A 23,572-nucleotide genomic window follows, 5' to 3' on the forward strand; every position below is an offset into this window, starting at 1 on the left:
TTAGAGCAGTGGTTCTTAACCTTTTTATACTCGTGGCCCACCAAATATTTCATAATTTTTTTGTGATCCCCATTTTTTAAAATAATAATTTATATTTGTTAAATTATCTATAATAACTTGATTTTTTTATTATTGCTTTATTTTTAAAATTCCAAGCATTAATAGTTTCTTAGAATTACTTTGAAATAAAAGAAGTAAATACTGTGGTGTAAGCAGCATATTTGCATTTATTTCTTCTGTACTAACAAAGTTGTATGTAGGAAGAAATAAGAAATAAATAAAAAAAATAAATATGAAAACTTTATCTTTCTTATTTTACTTTTCAATACGATATTCGGTTATACATCAATTTTCTTTTTATTATATTTGAAGGAAATTTTGCATAATTTGGTGGCCCCCAGCAAACTTCTTATGGACCCCCAGAGGGCCGCAGCTCCTGTTAAGAAACACTGCTTTACAGGATGCACTTGAGGTGGTGTCTATTAACATGTTTGACATTCATTTGCCAAGAGTGGGAGGAATGCATGCGCATTCAATTAAGTAGCACTACATAGATAATATTCCATGAATTATAAATAAGAGCATAATAAAATGAGCTCTTGGTAAGGAAAATTTTGAATCATCCTATAAAATATTCAGTATTTTTCATTTATCATCATCAACCTATGAAAATAATATTTTAAACTTTAATTTCAAAATACATTTCACATTAATGAAAAATTTTTATTTTTTGTGACTTATAATAATTGTTTCTAATATTGACTGTTATGTCTTAAAAAGATGAAAATGAAAATTTGTTTTTGTGATTTTATAATTTTCTAAATCAGAAATAAAAAATATATAATGTGTTCAATATGATATAAAGGACCAATATAAAATCATATTTTATACTCATTTGTTTTGCTTTTTTAAAAATATAAACTTACGTTGATTTTCATTGAAGTGATTTTTTTATTTCTTTCTTTATACAGCCATGATATATATGTTTGTCTGTTCCTTCTAATGACACTTCTCTCCTATTAAAGTTATAAATATAATATGAGCAGAATGCATTTATATATTAACTTCTAAATAGAAGGATTTTCTAAATAAGGTTCATTATTAATAAGAAGAAAAATACTGTAAATATCATTAAAATATATTTTTTCCCATATTATACATACTTTTATCAACTTTTCTACATAATTTCCATTTTTTGTTCAAACATTTGTCATACCGCTCAACAATTTTTTGAATTACGACTTCAAAGAAATCTGCCGCCTGTGAAAAAGCTGAATCGATGACTACAGCTTTCAGTTCTTCATTGTTGTTGAACCGTTGACCACCAAAAAACTCCTTTAAGTATTGAAACAAGTGAAAATCACTGGGTGCAAGGTCTGGACTGTAAGTTGGATGATCCAGTTGTTCCCATCCAAAAGAACTGATTAGACCTTGTGTTTGTGCAGAAACTTATGGCCTTGCATTGTCATGGAGCAATATCACACTGGAAGACAGTAGACCACCCGGCTTGTTTTGTATGGCACACTGGAATTTTCTCAAAATCACACAATATGTGTCAGAATTGATTGTTGTCTCTCTCAGCATAAAATCCACCAACAAAATCCCTTTCCCAAAAGACAGTTGCCATAATTTTCCATGCTGAAATGGACTGTTTGGTTGGCAAAGATGTGTGTCACCATTCCATTGACTGTTGCTTGGACTCAGGAGTCATGTGAGACACCCAAGTATCATCTCCTATAATGATGCGGTCCAACAATTCATCTCCTTCCTGATTGTAACGAGGCAAAAATTATAAAGCACTGCCCAATCTTTTTGTTTTGTGATTGTCAGAAAGCAGTCTTGGAACCCACCGAGAACACAGTTTTTGATAATTCAGTTTCTCCGAGACAATGGTATACAAAACTGATCTTGAAGCCTGTGGAAATTCAATCAGTAACATTGAAATTATGAATCATCGGTCCTCTCAAATTTTGTTATCCACATCACAATCCAAATCTTCAGAAATCAGAGAAGGTTGGCTAGGGCGTGGCTTATCATGCACATTAACCTGCCTGTCCTTGATCATTCTCACCCACTTTCGAACTTTACTGTCACTCATAGCATTATCACCATAAACTTCACAAATCTGACGGTGAATTTCCGCTGCTGCCAAGTTTCTTGCACTCAAGAATCGAATAACAGATCTTATCTCACAGTCAGTGGGTGACTTAATTTTATTAAACATTATAAACTTTTACAGCTCAGCACACAGGCAGATGACACAGCTGCAAATGGTGTCTAAACGTGCGTAAAGCATGCTTGGAGCAGACGCACCTACACACTGCCGCAATCGTGTGTCATTCTCACTCTCATTCACAAACAGACCTTATTTAAAAAATATCCCTTGTATTTCATTAAAATATAGAAATTTCATAAATTAATCTGCTTAAAAGGAAATTCAAATTTTTTTTCTTTATTCTACAATTTTTATTTACTTAAATTTTTCAGGATGATATTAAAAATTAAAACAAAGACTATTATTATTACTTTGTTTTTATATTATTTTATATGACCATTAAATTCTTATCGTTTTAGATGTGGCTTTTTTTTTATCTATTAGAAATTCCCATAATTTTTTAATATGAGTAAGAAAATAATTATAAATTATTTTTTTAAATATATTTTTTGTATGACCATATGAACCCACTTTAAAATATCAATGATTTTCAACTTTTATTTGTAGTGACTTATCTTGTTTTTTTTGGTCATACAGAAAGTGATAAAGTAAAATAGAAGATCAAATAATAGAAAGAATTCATTGATCTTTTAAAATGCTTGCATTTTAAATTATACTACTGGAGCTTAAAGTTTGTATATTTGTAGTATGATAGTCTGTTTCAAAATGATAGGTACATAAAAAACATATGGAAATAATGTATGAATATTTATTATAATCCTATATTGCAAAAATCCTCAATTACAGATAATCATTCTCATTCTTTTATCTTACCAAGTAAATAAAACCAGAATGAGAATGAATATCTTTTATGATTTTATGATACTTTGTATTTTATGATACAAAGCTTACTGATTGAATATCTATTGTTCAATAATTTCAGCAATGTGTAATAAACGGTGTTAACTTTTTGCAATTATAACATAACAATAAATCATAAAATAAAATTAAAACTGAAAAGATTCTAATTTTTAAAATGTAATCAATAATACAATATAGTAGTATGTTGAGATTATATATAATGTAAATATGAAACTTACTCAAATAAAATCATCCATCGTTAAAAATAAAATGAGATCAAAAATACTTAATGTTAACTCAAAAGAGTAATTAAAAAGAATTTTCCTCATTTTATTTAATAATATAAATTTTAAAATTATTTGTTACAGTAAAATATTTGAACTCTGATTATTAAATTGCTTAATAAATATCCTGAAAACGGTTTCAATTATGTAAATTTGTAGTTATATTAATTTATTTCATTATTAGTACAGACATTGTTTTAAAATATGTAAGAAAGAAAGTAAAAAATAGTAATATTACAAGATTGATTATGATATGATCAAGATACAGATAAAAGGATAAATATGAAATTCGTAAATGAGCAGTTATTTATTATGAAATTGTCACAATGCTGGACTGCAGTTTTTTTTTCATAATGCACAAGTTTAATACTATCTAGTCCCTGTACATCATACTTTTCCTATTAACAATGAAGTCATGCCAGTCATCTATCTAACTCAGGAGAAAATTTTTGGATTGAAATAATGTGATTTCTAGCCTCAAGCAGAAGTTTGCATATAGTTAATTCCTACTTCTAAACTTTCCATACTTTCATCTATCACTGTTCTCAAGATTAAGAAAGGACAGATAAACAGATGGACGACTGGGAATTTATAGGTGTACAGTTTTTTCAAATTGCAGCCCAATAAAATTGTCATCATACAGAACTTCTGCTTAAACTGCCTGAGATAGCAAACCAGCAGCATTTTCCTGTGTGTCACAGATTGATATTATATTTGAATCAAATTGTTCATATGAGAATGCTGCTGTAAGAATAAGACATGATATAGTATGAAAGAAATGATTCATATGTAATTAGGAAAAAGACAAAATATATAAGCATGCTCAATACTCTACTCCTTCAGAGTTTTTACTTTATAAAAGTTATCATCAAAAGATCTTTCTGCACTTGCTAAGACTTTGATCCATGGCCACTGTTTTGAGAAGCATTGCTTTATTCTTTATGATAAAAGCCACAGTTAACAAAATTTTAGAAAACAACTTAAGTTAAATGATGTGCAAAGAATTTTTTTCAAGTTTAAATAAATCTTTATCTAATACTAAAGTCACTATCAGATATAACAACCTCACAGCAAGAATGATCCATGTCAGTAAATTCTAATTTTGTGATAAGTAGCAAAAAACTTTACACAATATTTTCCATATTTTCTTCTTTTGTTTATTTCTTTCTAGGCCTGGTATGTAACAGCAAATTTGACTTGACTCTGTATTGCATTAGATAACTTAGACACCAAAAACTTGATTTGGATCACTCTTGCCCTGAGGTTGCCATACAGTATATTCTACAAAATCTCAAAATCTAGTAGTTAAGATAAATCTTTTTATAAATGAATCAACAGAATGATCAGATTACTATATGTTAATCATTTGAAATAAATTAGGGCAACAACACAAAAACATTGGCTAAATTTAAAGTGACAGCAGGCTCATAATACCAAAAATGAGCAAAAAAGTAAAAAATTCACATTAGTAAATATTTTCTTCCATATTTAATGATCATCATCAGGTGTTCTTGTTCAATACATTTGAACACATGTTTGTAATTTTCAGTAACAGCCTGATGATGACCATTAAAACATAGAAGAAAACATTTGCTAATATGAGAGTTTTTACTTTTCTGTGGATTTTTGGTATTATGAGCCTGTTGTTACTTTAAATAAATTTTAAAATAATATTAACTCTCAAGATTTAATGGTATGCAAAGAGTTAAATTCAACCCTGACATCTCAAGTTCATTTCATTACTTAAAATTGGCTTAACTACCCAGCCTTTCTTAGGAATGTTCTGTTTTTTGTGACAAATTTCACAGTTCAAGTAAATTATGATCCTATCTCATATTCCTTGTAATATTTTTATATTTCATACATAATTCTTTTTCCATACACCATGGTCAATAGCAATATGGTCATCATACAATATCTGAAATATTTCTTCAGTGTGAACATAACGTTTAATCAAATTACCTTCTTTTACAGGCAGAATTAATTTTTCTATTTCTCTGATAGATACATCACATCTATGTAAACACTGATATTCTTATGGTAACTTCAAAGTCACTGATTTTTGTATCATTGTCAAATACACTGATTTTTGTAAAAATTTGACTGTTTTGATCTTTTACTGCATTAACTCATTTAATCAGTTGTTGAAGCAGTCATTCATATCTCTTAATGATTGCTCTATGATTGTACCGTTTTCATAGAAGAAAACAGTATTTTAAGAGGCAAAGGTAAAATTAAAATGTTACACAAGATTGAGTACTGGTCACATAAATTTAAAATTTGATACTAAATGCAATATGCATGTGCAACACAGACACGAGTGCTGATTGGCTATTGTATATCTAAGATGACCAATCGTCCTCCTTTAATGAGGACAGTCCTTTTGTAAGTTCTGTCCTCTGTCGAAAATTGTCCTCCTACATGTCATCCTTTTCAATATTTGAAGACTAATCTGTAAATCTCCATATTTGATCGATGCCAAGCCGATTCTTTGTGTGATGTGATGGACGTGTTTGTATTTGATATGACTATTCATCAAGGCATGGTACAGTGCGATGAGATGCGATTATCAGATGCATGCATTCCGCATGGGAGACCTTGAGAGATCACACTGCACACAAGTTTACTTCTTACCAAAACACAACATGGCACATACGCATACAGTAGATTATTATAGTGTATTATTGTTGCAATGAATAAAATGTTTTTTTTCTTCAATTTATTTCTGTCCACCTTTTCATTGTAGAAAGTTGGTCACCTTAGTGTATTGGTTGATCACTCTCAAGGTATTATCATCACTTTGCCTGACCAGGTGATAACAGTATTCATAGTGACTGATCAATCTGATAAATTATGATAAAAAACCTGAAATTTATTACAGTGCCTGATTTTGTTTGTCATTATTCATAATGCCCATGTTAATCACTTAGTCCATAACATACAGTATATAACAGAGGGAAAGTATGGTGATTGCCGAAAAAAATGACTCCCTAAGACTTTTACATTTTTACACTAAGACTTTGAAACATTGGTATTTGCAAAACAATTTGGTTGTTTTTCCATTTGTATGTATGTATGTATGTATGGATATGTGTCTGAATGGAGCATGATTTTGTTTACCCTCTNTTTCGTATCCTGAGGTACCACTGTATAATTGATCTGTTGTTTTTGTATAGCAGAAAAATTATATTTGTATATGGAAATTATGAATATTGTATGGTATTTTCTAAATTAAAATTTGTTTTAAATTACATTTTGAAGAATTTTTAAGTTGAGAAACATTTACAGAGTTACATATGTTTAAGTAATTGATCAGTATTAAAATAATATATGAATTTCATCAATGCTGGATGAAAGTTTAACACATTTAGACAAATAAAATTTGTTTCTGTAAATTTTTTTCAATTTTAATGATTTGATCTAAATTTACTAAATTGATTCATCAAAATTGATAACATTTACTTTGCCATTTTATAATAATTAAAAATATAAAAAGTTTTTAATAATAAATTATCATAACAGATGGTGCCATCAAAATATTAAGTGTTACTGGGAAAGTTAAGCAACTTGTTGCTGGATTTTTTATGTTTGACTTATGACTAGAATCTTTCCCAAGATAAGAAGTGTCATAAGTCATGGCTACCTATGTTAGTTTTCATTATTCATATTTATCAAGTCCATTGGTTACAAAGTGGAATTGCTCAAAACAACTAAAGTTTGCAATTTCTGAAAAATTTCTATGTAATTTTTAAGAAAACTATATAGTAAGCATTTCAGTAAATTCCCAAAAGTTCAACTTCTAATTGCTATCTTAATGACTTAGAAACATATTATCAATAATTACTCATTTATACTTTGCAATTTCATGACATTAAGGAAAGATTAAATAATAATAATCAAAAAATAAATATCAATAATAATAAATCAACTTTATTAAGTTGATTTGATGGTTTAATTACCTTTTACTTTCAGAATACTGTGGAATCTTTTTATTGTTATTAGGATCACTTATGACAACACTGTAATAAAAATTTGTTTGCTTTATATTAAAATTTATTTTCAAAATTACATATATTCTAATGCTATTTTATATTAGATATGAAAGCAAGTCAATGAAAAATGAAAAATAAAATGCTATATTAAATATTTGATTAAAAAACTAGTGTATAAATAACAGGATTTTATTATTATTTTTTAAAATTAAAAATAAACTTTTAAAGAAGTAAATAAAAATATGATGATTAAATAATATATACTGTAATAATAGGAAGGTCCGGTCGCTGAAGTTTATCCTGAAATTTTAACAGAAATAAAAGGTTAAAAGAAAATAAAGGAAATAAAAGGACCAAAGTTTTAACAAAAATTTTTGGAGATGACTGTCTTTTTATTTATTGGAAATTTTTACATCCAGCAAAATTTTAAAAATAGAAAATATATACTGTATTTGGGAATTCAACAATATCAACTCAAGCCAACTTGTATTATAATATACTTTTATTTGTTTGATATAGAAGTGGTTAAAGATTGATCTGAATAGCAATCTAACTCAAGATAATTGTACAGTGATACCTCAGGTTACGAACGCCCCAGCATACGAAATTTTCAGGATACGACATGAAATTCGAACATATTTTTGCTCCACGATACGAACAAAAACTCACCATACGACGTTACATTAGTTAGCATTTTTCATTTGTTTTTCTTACTACAGTTATTTTTTTAAATGTATTACTTGGCTTTAATTTGAGTATGTTTTTCGCGTTGGAACGAATTATTTGGTTTTACATGTAATTGTATGGGAAAAGATGATCCACCTTATGACATTTTCATGATACGATCTCAGTTTCGGAACGGATTAATTTCGTATCCTGAGGTACCACTGTATAATTGATCTGTTGTTTTTGTATAGCAGAAAAATTATATTTGTATATGAAAATTATGAATATTGTATGGTATTTTCTAAATTAAAATTTGTTTTAAATTACATTTTGAAGAATTTTTAAGTTGAGAAACATTTACAGAGTTACATATGTTTAAGTAATTGATCAGTATTAAAATAATATATGAATTTCATCAATGCTGGATGAAAGTTTAACACATTTAGACAAATAAAATTTGTTTCTGTAAATTTTTTTCAATTTTAATGATTTGATCTAAATTTACTAAATTGATTCATCAAAATTGATAACATTTACTTTGATGAATAGTACTATTTAAAGTAGGTGTGATAAAAAATATTTTAATATTGAATAAATACATAGAAAATTTTATAAAAGTTATAGAAATATTTGTATCATTTCTGTATATTCAAATAAAATAAAATAAAATAAAATTAGAAATAGAAAAAACTGTTTTATAGATTCATGATTCTACTTACTTTGTTTTTCGCTGAACTGGAGAATCACAGGAAACACAGCGACTAAAATTAATACCAGTAATTTTATATTAAAAATAAATAAACAAGATTAAATAAAAGTATTATTATTACATTAAAATTACATTTTAATTCCAGCAGCAAGTGGCCTTTCTTCAACTGTTCTCTTCAAATGTCTTAACTTTGATGCTAATAATTGTAACTGTTCTTTTAAATTTACTTGAAAAATTTCCATTTCTTTTCTCTCAAATTTATCTTCCATTAAATCACTTAAATTTTTAAAAGCGTTAACAACTTCCTCTTCCTGACAAAATTATTTGAGGTTTAGAAGTAAATTTACAAAATAAAATAAATAAATTAAAATACCTGATCAGCTAATTTCGTTTTCAAATTGCTAATATCAGATATAAGTTTTTCATAGTGATATTCATAAATAGATTTATCAAGTTTATCCTCAACTTGTGTTCTGTCACATTTCTAAATATCCAAATAAATTTTAAGAGTTAAAATTTATCAGTTTTTATCTTTAATATCAACAATACTTAAATACTTTTTACTTACTCTATCTAGTCCATCAAACATTTCAAATCTATCTGCTTTATTCATTTTGATATCTTCCAAATGAGTGTGGATTTCCTATTAGAAACTTCTTTTACTTAAATTATATATAAAAATCATAGTGTAATTTATTATGATAATATTTTATATAACAAAAATTCAGGTAAAATTTCATCTTTTATTACCAGAAACATTTCCAAGCATTCCTAGATGACTTTAAAATAACAAAATGTACTAACAACTTAAATCAAATAGATTAAATTAAAAGTGTTATTTCTTTTTTAAATTTGGAATTAGTTCATTCAGTAAACAGTGAAGATGGATGGAATTCTTTGAGAATGAAAGAAAAAAATTTTAAGACAGGCGAAGTTAGTCAATGTTTATTGAATGAAGAAGTCTCAGGTAAAAAAAAATTTAATTAAAATTTTATTTGTTAAAACTGGAAACTGTATTTTATTGTTCTAAACAAGTAGAAACAAAAGTTATCTTTCTCTTGCAGTATTTGTAAAATAATAATCCTTCGAGAGAGTGAGTTTTTAGCATTTTTTATACAAGAAATATAATAATATAATGCAGATAGAATATAAGAGAGTATAATTACCTCTATTAAAGAAAACTTTTCTAACTCCATAAATGTTTTTTCAAGTTTGTTTTTAATATCAAAGACATTCTTTTTACCCTGAAATCAAAATCAGTTGATACATAAATCCATTAGAATTATTGATTTTAAATAATTTGTTTTTAAATTGATAATTTAAAAAAACAATTTTACTTAATTTTAATTGCTAAAGAGAAAACATAAATGTGAATGAGCAATTATTTATTGTGACATTGTCACAATGCCAGATTGCAATTTTTAATCATATTTTTAAATAATTTAATTTCAAATATACCCTCTCCAATTTAAAATACATATATATGGCTTACTCCTGTACATCATACTTTTCCTTAAAAAATAGTGCGTGCCAATCATCTATTATATCTAATAACTTTCAGGGGAAAATTTTTAAGTTGAAATAACGTGACTTCCGGTTTGCATCAGAAGTTCGTATATAGTTAGTTAAACGGGGCTTCCTGTCCCTAACCTTTCCATATCGGATCTCAGCTTTCATCTATCTTACTTCGTTCTCGAGATTAAAGAAAGACGGACAGACGACAGTGAGAATTTATAGGTTTACAATTTTTTTTTTTTTTTCAAATTGCAGCCTAATAAAATTTAAGAAAAATCCTTTTTGACGTCAGTAAATATAGTATAACAAACCAGTTCCTTACAGAAAGTCCTTCCAGGAGGTACTCCTCCTCGACATATCACCTAAGTATTATGCTATCGCCTTCCATTAATACATTTCTCAGCACTCCAATGTGCTGCGGCGTCCCGATTGAAAGCTATTAGCCTAGATACTACGGCCAGATGGCCGAGCGGTCAAGGTGGCAGCCTACCGTTCTGGGGGACCAGGGGTCGAATAATCCCCAGAATTTTTTCGGGGTGGTCCGTCCGGATATGTCGGGCCCCGTCCCTCACCACCTGGTCTCCCTATTGTGGGTCTGGCCGCACTCATAATAGGCTTGCAAAAAGAGCCCCTCTTAGTGCCCACAGGGCGGAAAGAGTTCAAAAAGAAAAAAAAAGCCTAGATACTTATGCAATCATTTTACTGACATTTTATTCTGATGTTCCTGAATATAGAACAAAATTTTATTATACGGAATCGAATATACTGTACTACAAGAGAAAAATACGTGATATATGCAAGCCAGGGTATTGACTAAGATGAATAACATGAGGGACGAGAGCTGGGGATTTCTCTCTGGCCCTGAGAAAACGTAAGGGTCCATAGTAATACTTATCCGTAAATTAATAGTTACCATTTTTACTGACAAAAACTAAAATCTTTAAAACTACTATTTGTTTATATTCATACAGGTTCTTGATGACCTTGAGTAGTATTCAGTAATTTTCTTAAATGGAATGTCAAACTAGAAAATCACGATTTGTGAACTTAAGAGAAATTTAGTGACACTAGGAGTGAATTAACATAACTGTTTGTCATTCGTGAAAACGTGAAAAAACATCTGCGGATAAAAACCCCGCGTAAAACAAGACTGTATTGTATTTTAAATAGTAACTGTATTTAACCTCTTCAGCCATATTATCCTGGATTTTCGCAATTTCGACAATAGCTTCTTTTAATTTTGTTATTCTTTCATCATAAGCCGTTAACAGTTCTTCTACATTAATTATTTTCTCCTTTGAGTTGGCCATAAATGATATTAACTTATTGAGAACTTCTTCTTTTGCTGCCATTTTTTCCTCGTATGACATAATTTCTTCCTCGCGATTTTTAAGCATTTCTCGATTCGATTCTTCCAGCTTTTCGATTTTCTCTTCAGTATTTTGTAACTATATATAACTTGTGTTAATTAGCATTTACGTTTAAAAACTTATTTTTAATATATTTTAAAATTATTTAAAATTTTACTCTTGTTTTAAACTCTTCAAATTCTGTAGCATTTTCCATTGCATGTGACATTTCAGGCGCAATTTCGGAATTTAGTTTACCTTCATGCATTTATTTAAAAAATATATAATGATTTATTTGAAAAAATTCAAAAACTTTATGCTAATTTATAAGAAAATTGATAGTTACATGGTGAAAGTGTCGAAGATTTTGCTTTTTTCCGTGGAACCTAGAAGATTATTACATTAATATGATTTACTAAAATGTATTTTCTTCGTGAAGTTCTCATTAACTAACCTTTAAAATAGTTCTAATCTCGGATATATCAAAGAGAATATCGGACATTTTATAGTCTCCTTCTAGCTGTAAATAATGAATAATATAGAAAACTCGTAAAATATTTTAATTTTAAAACTTATTAATAGTTTGAAAATTTTTTATGATGGTCTAAATCTTATAAATTAAGTAGGAGTCAATATTATTTCAGATCGGAACATCATTTTCTATCTCTTATCATGCTGTCAGATTTTAGGGCAGATTAGGCCTGCCTGTAATAATCAAACCTTATATCAGTTTTACTATACAGGGTAGTCTTGTCTGTTATAGTTTTAGGGCAGGGTGGCCAACAGTTTTTGCCCCTGGGCCGGATTGGAAATAAAATTTTTTTCACGGGCCGAACCAGAGGTTGCTCTACGAAGATTTTGAGGTAGTGCGAGATCTCATTGCGGTGTCATCCCGTAGAGACTGAATTGTAGATAGAGATTACAGATACATTTCTCACATTATCATGCTTTATCAATACTACGCTGTACTTAAGAGATTTGTAATGGAGGGTTAACTCTAAACGCACAGTGAGTTGTTGACCTTGTTTTTTTTTTAGGCGTGAGAATTTTTCATCGAGCTATTTTGAAAGATTGAACGCGGGCCACATAAATTTGTTAGACGGGCCGTATGTTGGCCATGCCTGATTTTAGGGTCTAAAAGTCGACGCCTGGGATCCAGGCCGTCGTACCAGGAATATGTATAATAAAATTTTAATTATAAAATGCAGAAAACTATGTAATTTCAAATGCATAAAGGAAGTAAAAATTGCAATAAACCGAGAACATCAAATTAGGAGAGAGAAAGAGATCCTAGCCCAGGATCTTTAGCACTTTATTTAAACCAGTGTTTCTCAACGGGGGCGATATCGCCCCCGTTGAGAAACACTGATTTACGAAACGCCCACATGGGCGTTTTTCCATGTTCAGGAGGCGATTTTCAACAAACAATTTATGTTTTGGGGGCGAAAAACAATTTTCTGGGCGATATAGTAAAACATTATATTAAGAATAATTAGATATTTTATTCGTTATATCGTACAATAATAAACAAATAACATTATACTAGTCACTAGTCTATTCAATGGCGACGATTCGTTAGAGGTTGAGAAACACTGATTTAAACTTTAAAATTGTTGAGCTTTCTTGCTTGTTGCGTACCTCGCTTTTTAAGTGGTCGTTTTTCTCGCTGCTAACAAACGTAACGAAGGTACCAATTTAGATCGTGGGATAGGTCAAAATCGACGTTTAATTCGATCCTAACCGGAAATGATTGATCTTAGGACTTACATTCTTCTATTGTTTATACGTTCGTGTCACGTTTTTCATACCAAAAATTTTTTTTAACTTCTTTCTTCTTTTTCTTTAAAAATATTTTAAAGTGAATTTTAGTGAGAATTCACACCTGTCCAGAACTTTATAATATTGTAATGAATTTAAAAAAAATTCTTCACAACAACTCCATTCCACGTGCAGAATTTGATTAATATTGAATGTTAGTTTTAAAGTGCGTCGACTGTTTTTACAAAAGAATGTATATCTGCTTTAGCCTGTACAATTTCCGTTAGTTAATCATAATAGCACGATTTAAATTTTGGAATTTTTCTGTTAAATCTTTATAATCGAGTCTCGAATTTAATTAATTATTTTTCGTTTTAAGATAAGCAATGTCAATATAAATATTTTAAAAGATAGTCTATTATTTTTAATCAGCTCTATATACAAAATAATTATAGTACTCTATATCTATACTAATATAATAAAGAGGTAATGTTTGTATGTAAGTTTGGATGCAGCAGGTAATCTCCAAAACTACTCATCCGATTTCAAAAATTTTTTCACCAATATTTAGAATGGAACTTCAGGGTGGACATAGGCTGTATATTATTCCGTTAAACATGGGGGATGGACAGTTCTTTACGGTAAGCCTTACGGGGAAGGCTTACCGTAAAGAACTCTGCTTCTATTTATACTATTTTAGATGCGGTTTTTTGCATTTTTGATTGCATTTTAATAGGGTACGTCAACAGAATGTACACTAAGAAGGGATTTTTCGATATTCCCCCCGGGGGGGAGAGGGACAGGATTAAGGCTTACTGTGAAGAACTTCACTTCTATTATACTATTTTAGATGCGGTTTTTTGCGTTTTTGATTGCGTTTTAATAGAGTACGTCATCAGAATGTACAGTAAGAAGGGATTTTTCGACATTCCCCCGCGGGGGAGAGGGACAGGATTAAGGCTTACTGTGAAAAACTTGGTTTCTATTATACTATTTTAGATGCGGGTTTTTGCATTTTTGATTGCGTTTTAATAGGGTACGTCAAGAGAATGTACACTAAGAAGAAATTTTTCGAAAAATTTTCTCCTAGGGGGAAGTGTTATACATTTATAATAGATACATTTTGAGCCACAACAAGGCGTGGCGGGGTCTGCTAGTACTATATACTCTTTTTAATATAGATAGGTCAGTCTATAAATAAACTTTTTTGTGAATTTAAAGTTTTTACAATTTTACGTTATATAAGTATATAATATATAAAGTACAGTATATAATTTAGGTGTTAAAATTAAAGAATTATTTCTTTTCATTCTGACATTAGTTTATCCTGAAAGGCGTTCCCCGGTTTCAAATTTGAAATCCTAGATATAAAAGTAACGACACACTTTTTCGTGGCTGTTGTCGACAATTGTTATCTGTAATTGATCGAGAGAGTCGAAAATTGTGCCATGTTATCATATAACATGATGCAATTTTTGCAACATATTGATACTTAAATAACGTTAAACTTATATACAAGCAACAATGAGCTTTATCTAGCATTTGACCAGAAAATTACGCCAACTTATATGATAAAATGGCGCAATTTTTGGTTCGAAGTAACAATTCCGAGCTGCAATTTTCTTCACAGTGCTTTCAATTTTAATAGTGTTTTTACTCTGTACATTATACAGTACTTTTCTTGTTAACAATGGAGCCATACCGATCATCTAACTCCGTTCATGAAAAAATTTTTGAATTGAAATAACGTGACTTCTCCAAACCGGAAGTACGTATATAGTTAATCGCGGCATCCTGCCCTAAGCTTTCCACATCTGGACTTTCATCTATCTACTGTTCTGGAGCTTAAGGAAGGATAAGCAAACAGACAGAGGAAATTTATAGGTCTACAATTTTTCAAAATTTCAATCAAGTTTATCTGTTTTCAAACAAGCCCAATCAAATTTATCTGTTTTATTAAATTGAAAAGCAATATAATGAATTTATATTTTAATAATAATAAAATTATTATAGAGGAATTAATGTGTTTATTTGTTTTCTTTATGTAACAACAAATAATAATTTTAAATTATGTCTATTATTTTGATAAAACTTTTACATTGCATAATCACAATAGAAAAGAACGTGTGTGAAGTGTTATGTTTTGCAACTTCGTGGAACTTATGTTACGTGTGAAGAAACACAGAGCCTGTATTTAAGCAGTGTTGTCATGGTGGAAAATGTTCTAAAGATACTGTATATTTGTTTAACACAAACCAATTTTTCAAAGAAATATTATTATTATTATAAACTCTTATTGTATTCCACTGAATTAAATTAGAATTTTCAGTTTTTTTAATTATAATTTCAAATATACAATATATACATAAATAGAATTTGAAATATATAGTAATTTAATGTGTACAAAATTGACAAGTGATAAATATATTAATAACAATAGCATGAATATTAACATTTAATGCTTTTAATTAAGCAAAATATTTTCAGTTTTTACAATCGATAATAATTTTAAAACTGAAAGATTGAGTTATTATATCGTCATAATGCCGGACTACAATTTTTAATAATAATTTTTAAAATCATGTGACTTTCCGTCTAGCCCGGAAATTCGTATATGGTTAATTGGGGCTTTCGGTCCTAAGCTTACCATATCCTGTCTCGATTTTCATATATCTAACTCCGTTCTCAAGATTAAGGAAAGACAGACAGAAGAACGACAGTGGGAATCTATAAGTCTGCAATTTGAAAATTGCAGCCTAATAATATGATAAAGTTGCTATAATTAGAGTTCATTATATTTTAAGCAGCTTAATTATGTTGAGATAGCATACTGTATTACAATTTACGTATTTTGCTCTTCAGCTTTATTCTACTGTGAGATGCTGGAAAGCATCGTCGCCCCTAAATTAACGTATATTCAACAAAATATTTGATAAAATATCAGCAATATATATTTCCAGTTTTCGTTTGATTAGAAAGGACCTTAAATTTTACTTTATTTTATTTGCACTTATTTCTGTTACCAAAATTGCAAATATTTCACAATTTAAGCCGAAGTATTGTTTCACTTAAGATTCATTAATTAATACACCCCCTTTTAATCATTTAATTTTCAGTAATAAAGTTGTAATTTATTTTTGACGTTAAAATTGATTTATTTCAAACGATTTTCTAAATGAAAAATACTTTTTAGAGAAAATATTGCGTTTCACAAACTGTAAGCATAGTGAGTCCTTGAACAGAAAATGACGTCTTACAAAATGAAGTGTCGTTACTTTTATATCTATTTTTACGGTTTTATCAAATTAAAATTATGCTTCTGGCATAGGCATTCGCAGTGAGTTGGATTCGTGTTATTTATTTTTCCATTGTATTCCGATTTATTGAAAATCTGTACATTTAAAATTCAATGTAACAAATTCGAGCGATTACAAAATTATTGTTATACTAAAATATCGTAAAATTGAAATTTCATTATATATTATGTAATTTTTACACTTTCTCTGATTCGCGGACACTAAAAGAGCCTTTCTTATTGCCTGTCGTCGTGAATTTGGCAGGCCCACAATGAGAATGACCAGTCTGTGGGAGATGAAGTAAATACTGTGTACAGTATCAGTTAGCTTAGATAATTTACAGTTACAGATACAGTTAATTTACTTTTTAGTGGAACTAAAAAGTAAATTAACTGTTCAGTTGACGGTTAATTTACTGTTTAACTGCTCTGGGAGAGCCAGGATCGAATCAACGCAGGGCGAGCAACCCCAGGAATTTTTCGGGGGTGGGCTATAACGGTTACATCGGATCCTGTCTCTCGCCACCCAACCGTCCACATTGCAGGCCTGGCCGAATTGCGGGCATGGAAAAAGAGGCCGTCTTAGTGCCGACAGAGCGGAGAGTCAAATATGAAAAAATAAGTATTGAAATACAAGAAAACATTTTTTAATTATTTTCTGTAGGTTCATTATATTTAAAACTTTTATATGAAAATAATTAATAAATAATAAATTAGATCTTTAATTAAAGAGTAAATGATAGAATTGTCAATATCCAATTAATGGGATAAGGATTTTTTCAACTCATTAAGATTGGATTGGGTTGATGGGATAAGGCAATGCAACACATAGTTGATCTGACAAAGAGAATCCTTACGGTAAAGAAAACCCGAAGAACTCTATGCAGCCAGCCCTTTGATTAGGCGCGAACCTTCCACTACCAGTGTTCAGTGAATGGCGTTATCCAATCCGCCTTTTGGGATTTTAATATATTAAAATAAATGTTTTAATATTTATTTTCATTAAAGAAAAAATATGTGCATCTAAGAACAGAAAAATAACCTGATCCATAGAAATTTAAATAGAAATCAGCAAAAATGATTGTGACATCTTCACAATGCCGGGATGCAATTTTTAATCATATTTTTAACTTATTTAATTTAAAATATATCCTCTCAATCTCAGATTAGTAGTGTCTTGTCCCTGTACATCATACTTTTCCTGATAACAAAGAGTCGTGCCCGGTCATATACGTAACTCCATTCTGGGAAAAATTTTTGAATTGAAATCATATGCCTTCCGGTCTAACCCGAAAGTTCGTTTATTGTTAATCGCGGCCTCCTACTTCTGAGCTTTCCACATGTGTTCTCTACTTTTCTCTATCTAACACTGTTCTAGATATTAAGGAAGGACAGATATGCAACCTGACGACAGTGGTAATTCTAATTTATAATTCTACAGTTTCTTTCAAATTGCAGCACAGTCATAATAAATAATTTGTATATTTTAAAAAATTATAATATATATTTAATTTATGAAATTTTATATATTAAATAAAGCAGTTTACGATTATACACATTTACATTGTTAATGTCAGGAAATTTAAAATTTTAAAATAAATTAATTTCACTTACTTTTTTAGAAAGCACATTGAATCTTTCATCAGCTGACTGTATTAAATTATAAATCTCATTTGTGTTTTGTAAATGTGCATCGCGCAATTCTTCAAAATTCTCTTTCATTACAAAATATTGCACTTTCTCAACTATTTCATTCTAAATTAAAACAGAAAAACTTATACAATTTATGTTTTTATACATTAAATTTTATTCATACTCCGATCAATATTCCATTTTATATCATATTTTAGCATTAGTTTCCATCGAATTAATATTAAAATATATTAGTGAATAAACATAACTACTTAAGCATAAAAGAGTTAAATTCTACAGCTTTAGTTGAATTATTTAAATTTGATTGCTTTTTTCATTTTTGACTCTTTCTGACTTCTAGGAAATAAGACCTTTTACTCTTACTCATTATGAGTTCGGCCAGGCTCACAATTGGGCAGTAGAGTGGTGAAGGACGGGCCCGACGTATCCGGGAAGACCCCCAAAAAATTTCCTAGTTTTTCGATCAGCCCGGATTCAATCCCGACTCGCCCAGAATGGTAGTTGATACGTTAACAGCCTCGGAAATCGGGAAGAATTGAATGTGTTACTCAACTTATTGCTTTTTTTATTTACTTTTCCGACTGTTATATATAACAGAGAGAAAGCATTTCGGTCGATCAAAAAATCACTCTCCAAGATTTTTACATTTTTGGGCCCAGGACTTCGAATCATCGAGAAATGCAAAAAACAATTTGGAGATTTTTCTGTATGTATTGATGCTACTGTTTGTGTAGGGGCACAATTTTGTTCACTCAATTTGAAGCTTAATTATTCTTGTGCTTTTTGTCAGAAATTTCTGAAATTTTCCAGGGAGGTTTGTGTATTAGGGTGATTGACGCTAGTAAATTTTGGTGGTTAATGGTCAAGGATGAGAAAATAGAGGGGATCACGTGTCATATTTCGAGGGAGATAGACTTAATGAAGATTTTACTCGTTATTAGCATTTACAATTTTTTAAATGAAATTCATCTCTACCCCCAAAATTAAACTTTTTGTCATTTTATAATAATTAATTACCGTATATAAAAAGTTTTTAAAATAAAATCTCATAACAGATGAACACCGCGCACAATTTTTAACTATTGTCCAGAAAGTTACACAACTTGTTGCTGGATTTCTTTAATTCATTTTCATTATTTTAATTATAAATTGTATTTAAGTGAGATGCAAATATTTGTTATTAATCTACGTCATACATTAATATAACTTATTAGTTATTTTAAATAAATAACAGACATTCTTGGATTTACCAACCTGTGACTGATAAAGCTTATCAAAATTTAATTGTAGCAGTACTTTAGATTCATTCTATATAAGTAGAAAATAACATTTTATGTAAATAAAATAGGATAAATATTAATCAGATATTTAAAAATCATTTTACGTCTTTTTCGCATCTTCTTTTTATATCTTTCTTGAAATGTTGAACGTCTCTTACATTCTCATCGATAATATCCACAATCTGAAAGATTTTATTATTTTTTCACTTAATAATTTTTGTTTTCAATAGTTATAAATAGTAAATGAACCTTTTCAAGTCCATCTTCGAGTGCAGTTACTCTACTATTTAAAGACATTGCTTTCCAAAAATCATTGATATCATTTTCAACTAATTTTTTATCCTTTATGGAAGTCGATAATTCACTGGAGCTTTCTAAATCCGATGAATCCTTAGTACTATTGCTTTCTGCATCTTCTCTAGAATCTTTATATTTTGCTGTTAAATATGTACATACATTTCTAGGGGTTTTAACTGTGTCTTTAAAATTGTTTTGCGAGGCCATTTCGCTCGCTGCTTCGACGGAATTTATTTGATTGAGAACTTCCGATTCTGCACGATCTGCTAAATCTAAAGATATTGATTCTACAATTTCAGATGATCTTCGCGGTAGTTCAGGCATTTGAAACTTTTGTGGTTTTATATCAACGAGATTGACTTTTGCACATAATTTCTCTAATCCTACTTCTTTAATTAAAATATGTAGGACAGTTTTTAAAATTTGAAAATTAACCATTCCTGCATCAGGTGTGCTTAAAGCCAACTCTACTAGCTCTGGAAGAGGTAAAGTCTGAATCGTCATCGTTTCGATTCTCTAACAAAATTTACAAAGGAAGATATTTCTCTATACGATATTTTCCAAAGTGACAGCTAATATTCAGTAAATGTTATATGAATTAAGAACAACAATGATTTTATAATTTATTATTTTATCATTGAATAATGTAAAACGTAATAATAATTTGTAATCTGTATTAGATAATAGAGAGGTTGCAGCCGAAGTTTTCATCTGTAAAACGTGAACGTCGACGTTCACGTTTTACAGATGGAAACTTCGTCCGTAACCTCGCTATTATTTATTGCATTAATTTAACTGTATATTTTGATTTTTAAGAAATGCATCAAAATCATATCATTCTTAAACATATTATCACAAATGGTTTAACTTTGAACCAAACCTGAAATGCATTTCTATGTTTTTCGATTTTTTTATTGGTCTAAAATAATTGTTTAACGCGAAGTTTATAAATAACAATAGAAAAAAGCTATATTTAATTATTAAACTATTAGTTCGTCCATAAACCACGTGGACCGTTTTAGTTAAAGTTTAATCATTACTTCATCCTTTGATATTAAACGAAATAGATGGTAATACATACACATACATATCCAGGGAATTATTCCTTGTTTGAGTTTTTTGGATTTAAAGGTCTCAAAACATGGAGATTCGTAAAACTCGGAGTGTCAGATTTGACACGATTCCAATAGTATCTCTTGTTATGGATATGTTATGGACAAAGTGATTAATAATGACCAAATAGGGCGGGCAGTGTGATAAATATTGATTAATTTATCAAATTGACCGGTCATTATGAATACTGCTATCACCTAGTCGGGCAAAGTGATAATAATAAGTTGAGGAGTGATCATCTGACATACTCTAGCCAATCGGCACGCTGTGTTGCGTGTGCGTATCGTACAGCGTTTAGTACAGAATTTTAAACTTGATTAAAAAAACTCCACTTATTTCATTTATAAATATTTATTTTTTGTAAATTATATCAAAGTACTATTAACTATATTAATTAAACTAATATTAACGAAAAGTATTATTAACAATTTTTGGTATAAATTATATAAAAAATTAAATGCTTTTTAGTTTATTTATTTGAGCAATTAACATTTTCATGACATTTGGAATTACATAATTTTTTTTTCTTTGGTAGCATTTGCATCTATTAGATTTTCAACCAATTTTTCAGCAGCATTAACTATAGTTGTGGCCATCAGGAATTGATGACATTCTTGCACATTCTCTAAGCGAAATTTCTGCACCCGGTACATCTCCAACAGAAATAAAGTTTTCTTTACAAACAGTAAATTGGTTTCTGGAATATAATAGATTTAATATGCCATGTTTGGTACCCAGTTTGTAAAGGTTTTTATCTTTAACCGCAACAACGACACCTAAAATATTTTTTCCATCACTGCGGGCTCGATCTTCATCAGGTACACGAATCCTTACTGTATCACCAACAATAGCTGCTGTGTATTTGGAATTTGATGTATTAATCATTTTTTCTGCTTGCTTTTTAAGATTAAACAAAGCCCTTGTTTTAGACACACTTCTTATTTTTTCTTCTTTTTTTGGATCAATTGTTTGGATTGTTTCTTCTTCATTCACCAATTCTGTAATACTAATAACATCCTGGTTTAGATTTTTTTCACGTGAAGACGATGTAGATCTTTGAACTTCATCAGTTATATTGCTATGTAAGGGTGGCATTATCAGATAATATTTCATAATGTTTTCTTGGACGGTACCCGGACTTTCAGAGTTTGAGCAACTTTGACTTACTTCGTTGATAGTTTTAAAATGTCTCTGTAGATCCTCTTCCGTATTAGCGTTGAACAACGATTCGTTGGGTATAAAATTCTTTAGTCCAACTTTTAACTTTGCTCCAAACATGGCTTCATAGCGGCTGCAGTTTATACCAGTATGATGCACTCGATTTTTCATCAGTAGTACAAAACGTAATCCTTCCGACCATTTGTTAGTATTGTTAATCTCCAATCAAGAACTAAGCATATTTTCTACGTCTTGATTACATCTTTCTAAAGAACCCTGACTTTGTGAGTGCCTCGGCTTTCCATGCACCATTTTTAACTCGGACCGCATATTACACATTTGTTTGATGATATTATTGGCGAATTCTCTGCCATTATCGCTTTGTAGAATACTTGGTGCACCGAAAATTGTAAAAATATCTAAAAGATCATATGCTACTTCTTCAGCCCTTTTGGTTTTTAACTCGTCTAATCGGTTGTTGAAGCGATTATTCATATCACTTAATGATTCCTTCATGATCGTTACTTTTGTCAAAGAAGAAAGATTAACTACTGATCACATAAATTTAAATTTAAAGTTCGGTACTAAATGCAATACGCGTGAGCAAGTAAGATGTAAGTTCTGATTGGCTAACGTATGCCGGATGATCACTCCTCAACGTATTATTATCACTTTGCCCAACTAGGTGGTAGCAGTATTCATGATGACCGGTCAATTTGATAAATTATTGAAATTTATTACAATTCCCGATTTTGTTGTTCATTATTCATAATGCCCGTATTAATCACTTTGTCCATAACATATACATAACTGCGGAGAAAGTTAAATGGGACATTATTTTATAAATATTCTATTATTAAATCATTAGGCTTATATTAATTAATAGATTAAAAGTAATCTCAAAACGTAAAGTTACGTGATAGCTTTCACTACTTCATGCCATATGATAGCTGATTGACCAATACAGTAGACCCCCCTATAACGCGGGTTCATATAATGCGGATTCCTATATCGCAGCGAAAAAATTGCGACCGTATTCGTATTAAGACGCTAACAGAGACTCGTAAAATACGGTAAAATGTCATTTCCGACTCGTGTCGCGATAGGATTGGTCGAATCTGGACCAATAGTGGACGATCAGCCGAACTACTTACACGCTATGGAGCGTTTAGGCGGGTAAGTTGAGTTTACTATCGTCTGTACAGTATATAGGCCTAAATTAGGTACTGTAAGTCTAATACAGTACTGTAATTTTATACATTTCTTGTGAAAAAAACATTTCTTATTCAACGGCCATAAAAATTACTTCTATTAATGATGTCTCGAAAGTTCAACGAATTTTTCGCAGAAAAATAACTTATCAGAAAACGCGCCCGCCGTTTGGTGCGCTGCTCCGCGATGAAAACAAGCTTAAGCAATGGCGTTGTCGAACGGTGCACACTCGGTAAGTAATCCTACAATTTTTTGTTTATAGCATAGTTTATACA

The 23,572-nt window shown here is 29.8% G+C and overlaps 2 protein-coding genes across 2 annotated transcripts in view; one reads left to right on the plus strand and one right to left on the minus strand.

The window, feature by feature from the left end:
• Positions 1-1,672: 1,672 nt before the first annotated feature.
• Positions 1,673-20,443, minus strand: LOC111638225 (COP1-interactive protein 1-like). Its single transcript, XM_023383887.1, has 17 exons — positions 19,767-20,443; positions 19,622-19,699; positions 19,492-19,545; positions 18,199-18,339; positions 11,986-12,051; positions 11,878-11,917; positions 11,710-11,789; positions 11,367-11,630; positions 9,834-9,911; positions 9,236-9,310; positions 9,041-9,151; positions 8,800-8,978; positions 8,678-8,719; positions 7,260-7,319; positions 5,263-5,315; positions 1,851-1,915; positions 1,673-1,768 (listed from the first exon to the last, which is right to left on the minus strand). Exons 1-17 carry the CDS (start codon positions 20,316-20,318, stop codon positions 1,673-1,675), a joined length of 2,034 nt encoding a protein of 677 aa, XP_023239655.1. The 5' UTR covers positions 20,319-20,443.
• Positions 20,444-22,856: 2,413 nt separating this feature from the next.
• LOC111638226 (zinc finger Ran-binding domain-containing protein 2-like) overlaps positions 22,857-23,572 on the plus strand; it is a 48,965-nt gene continuing 48,249 nt past the window's right edge. Inside the window, exon 1 of the mRNA XM_023383888.1 lies at positions 22,857-22,862. Within this exon, the coding sequence (XP_023239656.1) occupies positions 22,857-22,862 (6 nt within the window). The remainder of the gene's footprint in view (positions 22,863-23,572) is intronic.

The sequence above is a fragment of the Centruroides sculpturatus genome, unplaced genomic scaffold, assembly GCF_000671375.1.
Source record: "Centruroides sculpturatus isolate CEXI.00-Female unplaced genomic scaffold, Cexi_2.0 scaffold1078, whole genome shotgun sequence".
Classification (NCBI taxonomy): Eukaryota; Metazoa; Arthropoda; class Arachnida; order Scorpiones; family Buthidae; genus Centruroides; species Centruroides sculpturatus.

Excerpts from the sequence above, each read along its gene's own strand:
- LOC111638225 (XM_023383887.1), bottom strand. The coding sequence starts at position 20,318 with ATGACGATTCAGACTTTACCTCTTCCAGAGCTAGTAGAGTTGGCTTTA. Across the intron at positions 12,052-18,198 it reads TCAATGTGCTTTCTAAAAAA|CTAGAAGGAGACTATAAAAT; the intron begins GTAAGTGAAATT and ends CATTATTTACAG. Across the intron at positions 1,916-5,262 it reads AATTCTGCCTGTAAAAGAAG|GCTTCAAGATCAGTTTTGTA; the intron begins GTAATTTGATTA and ends GAATTTCCACAG.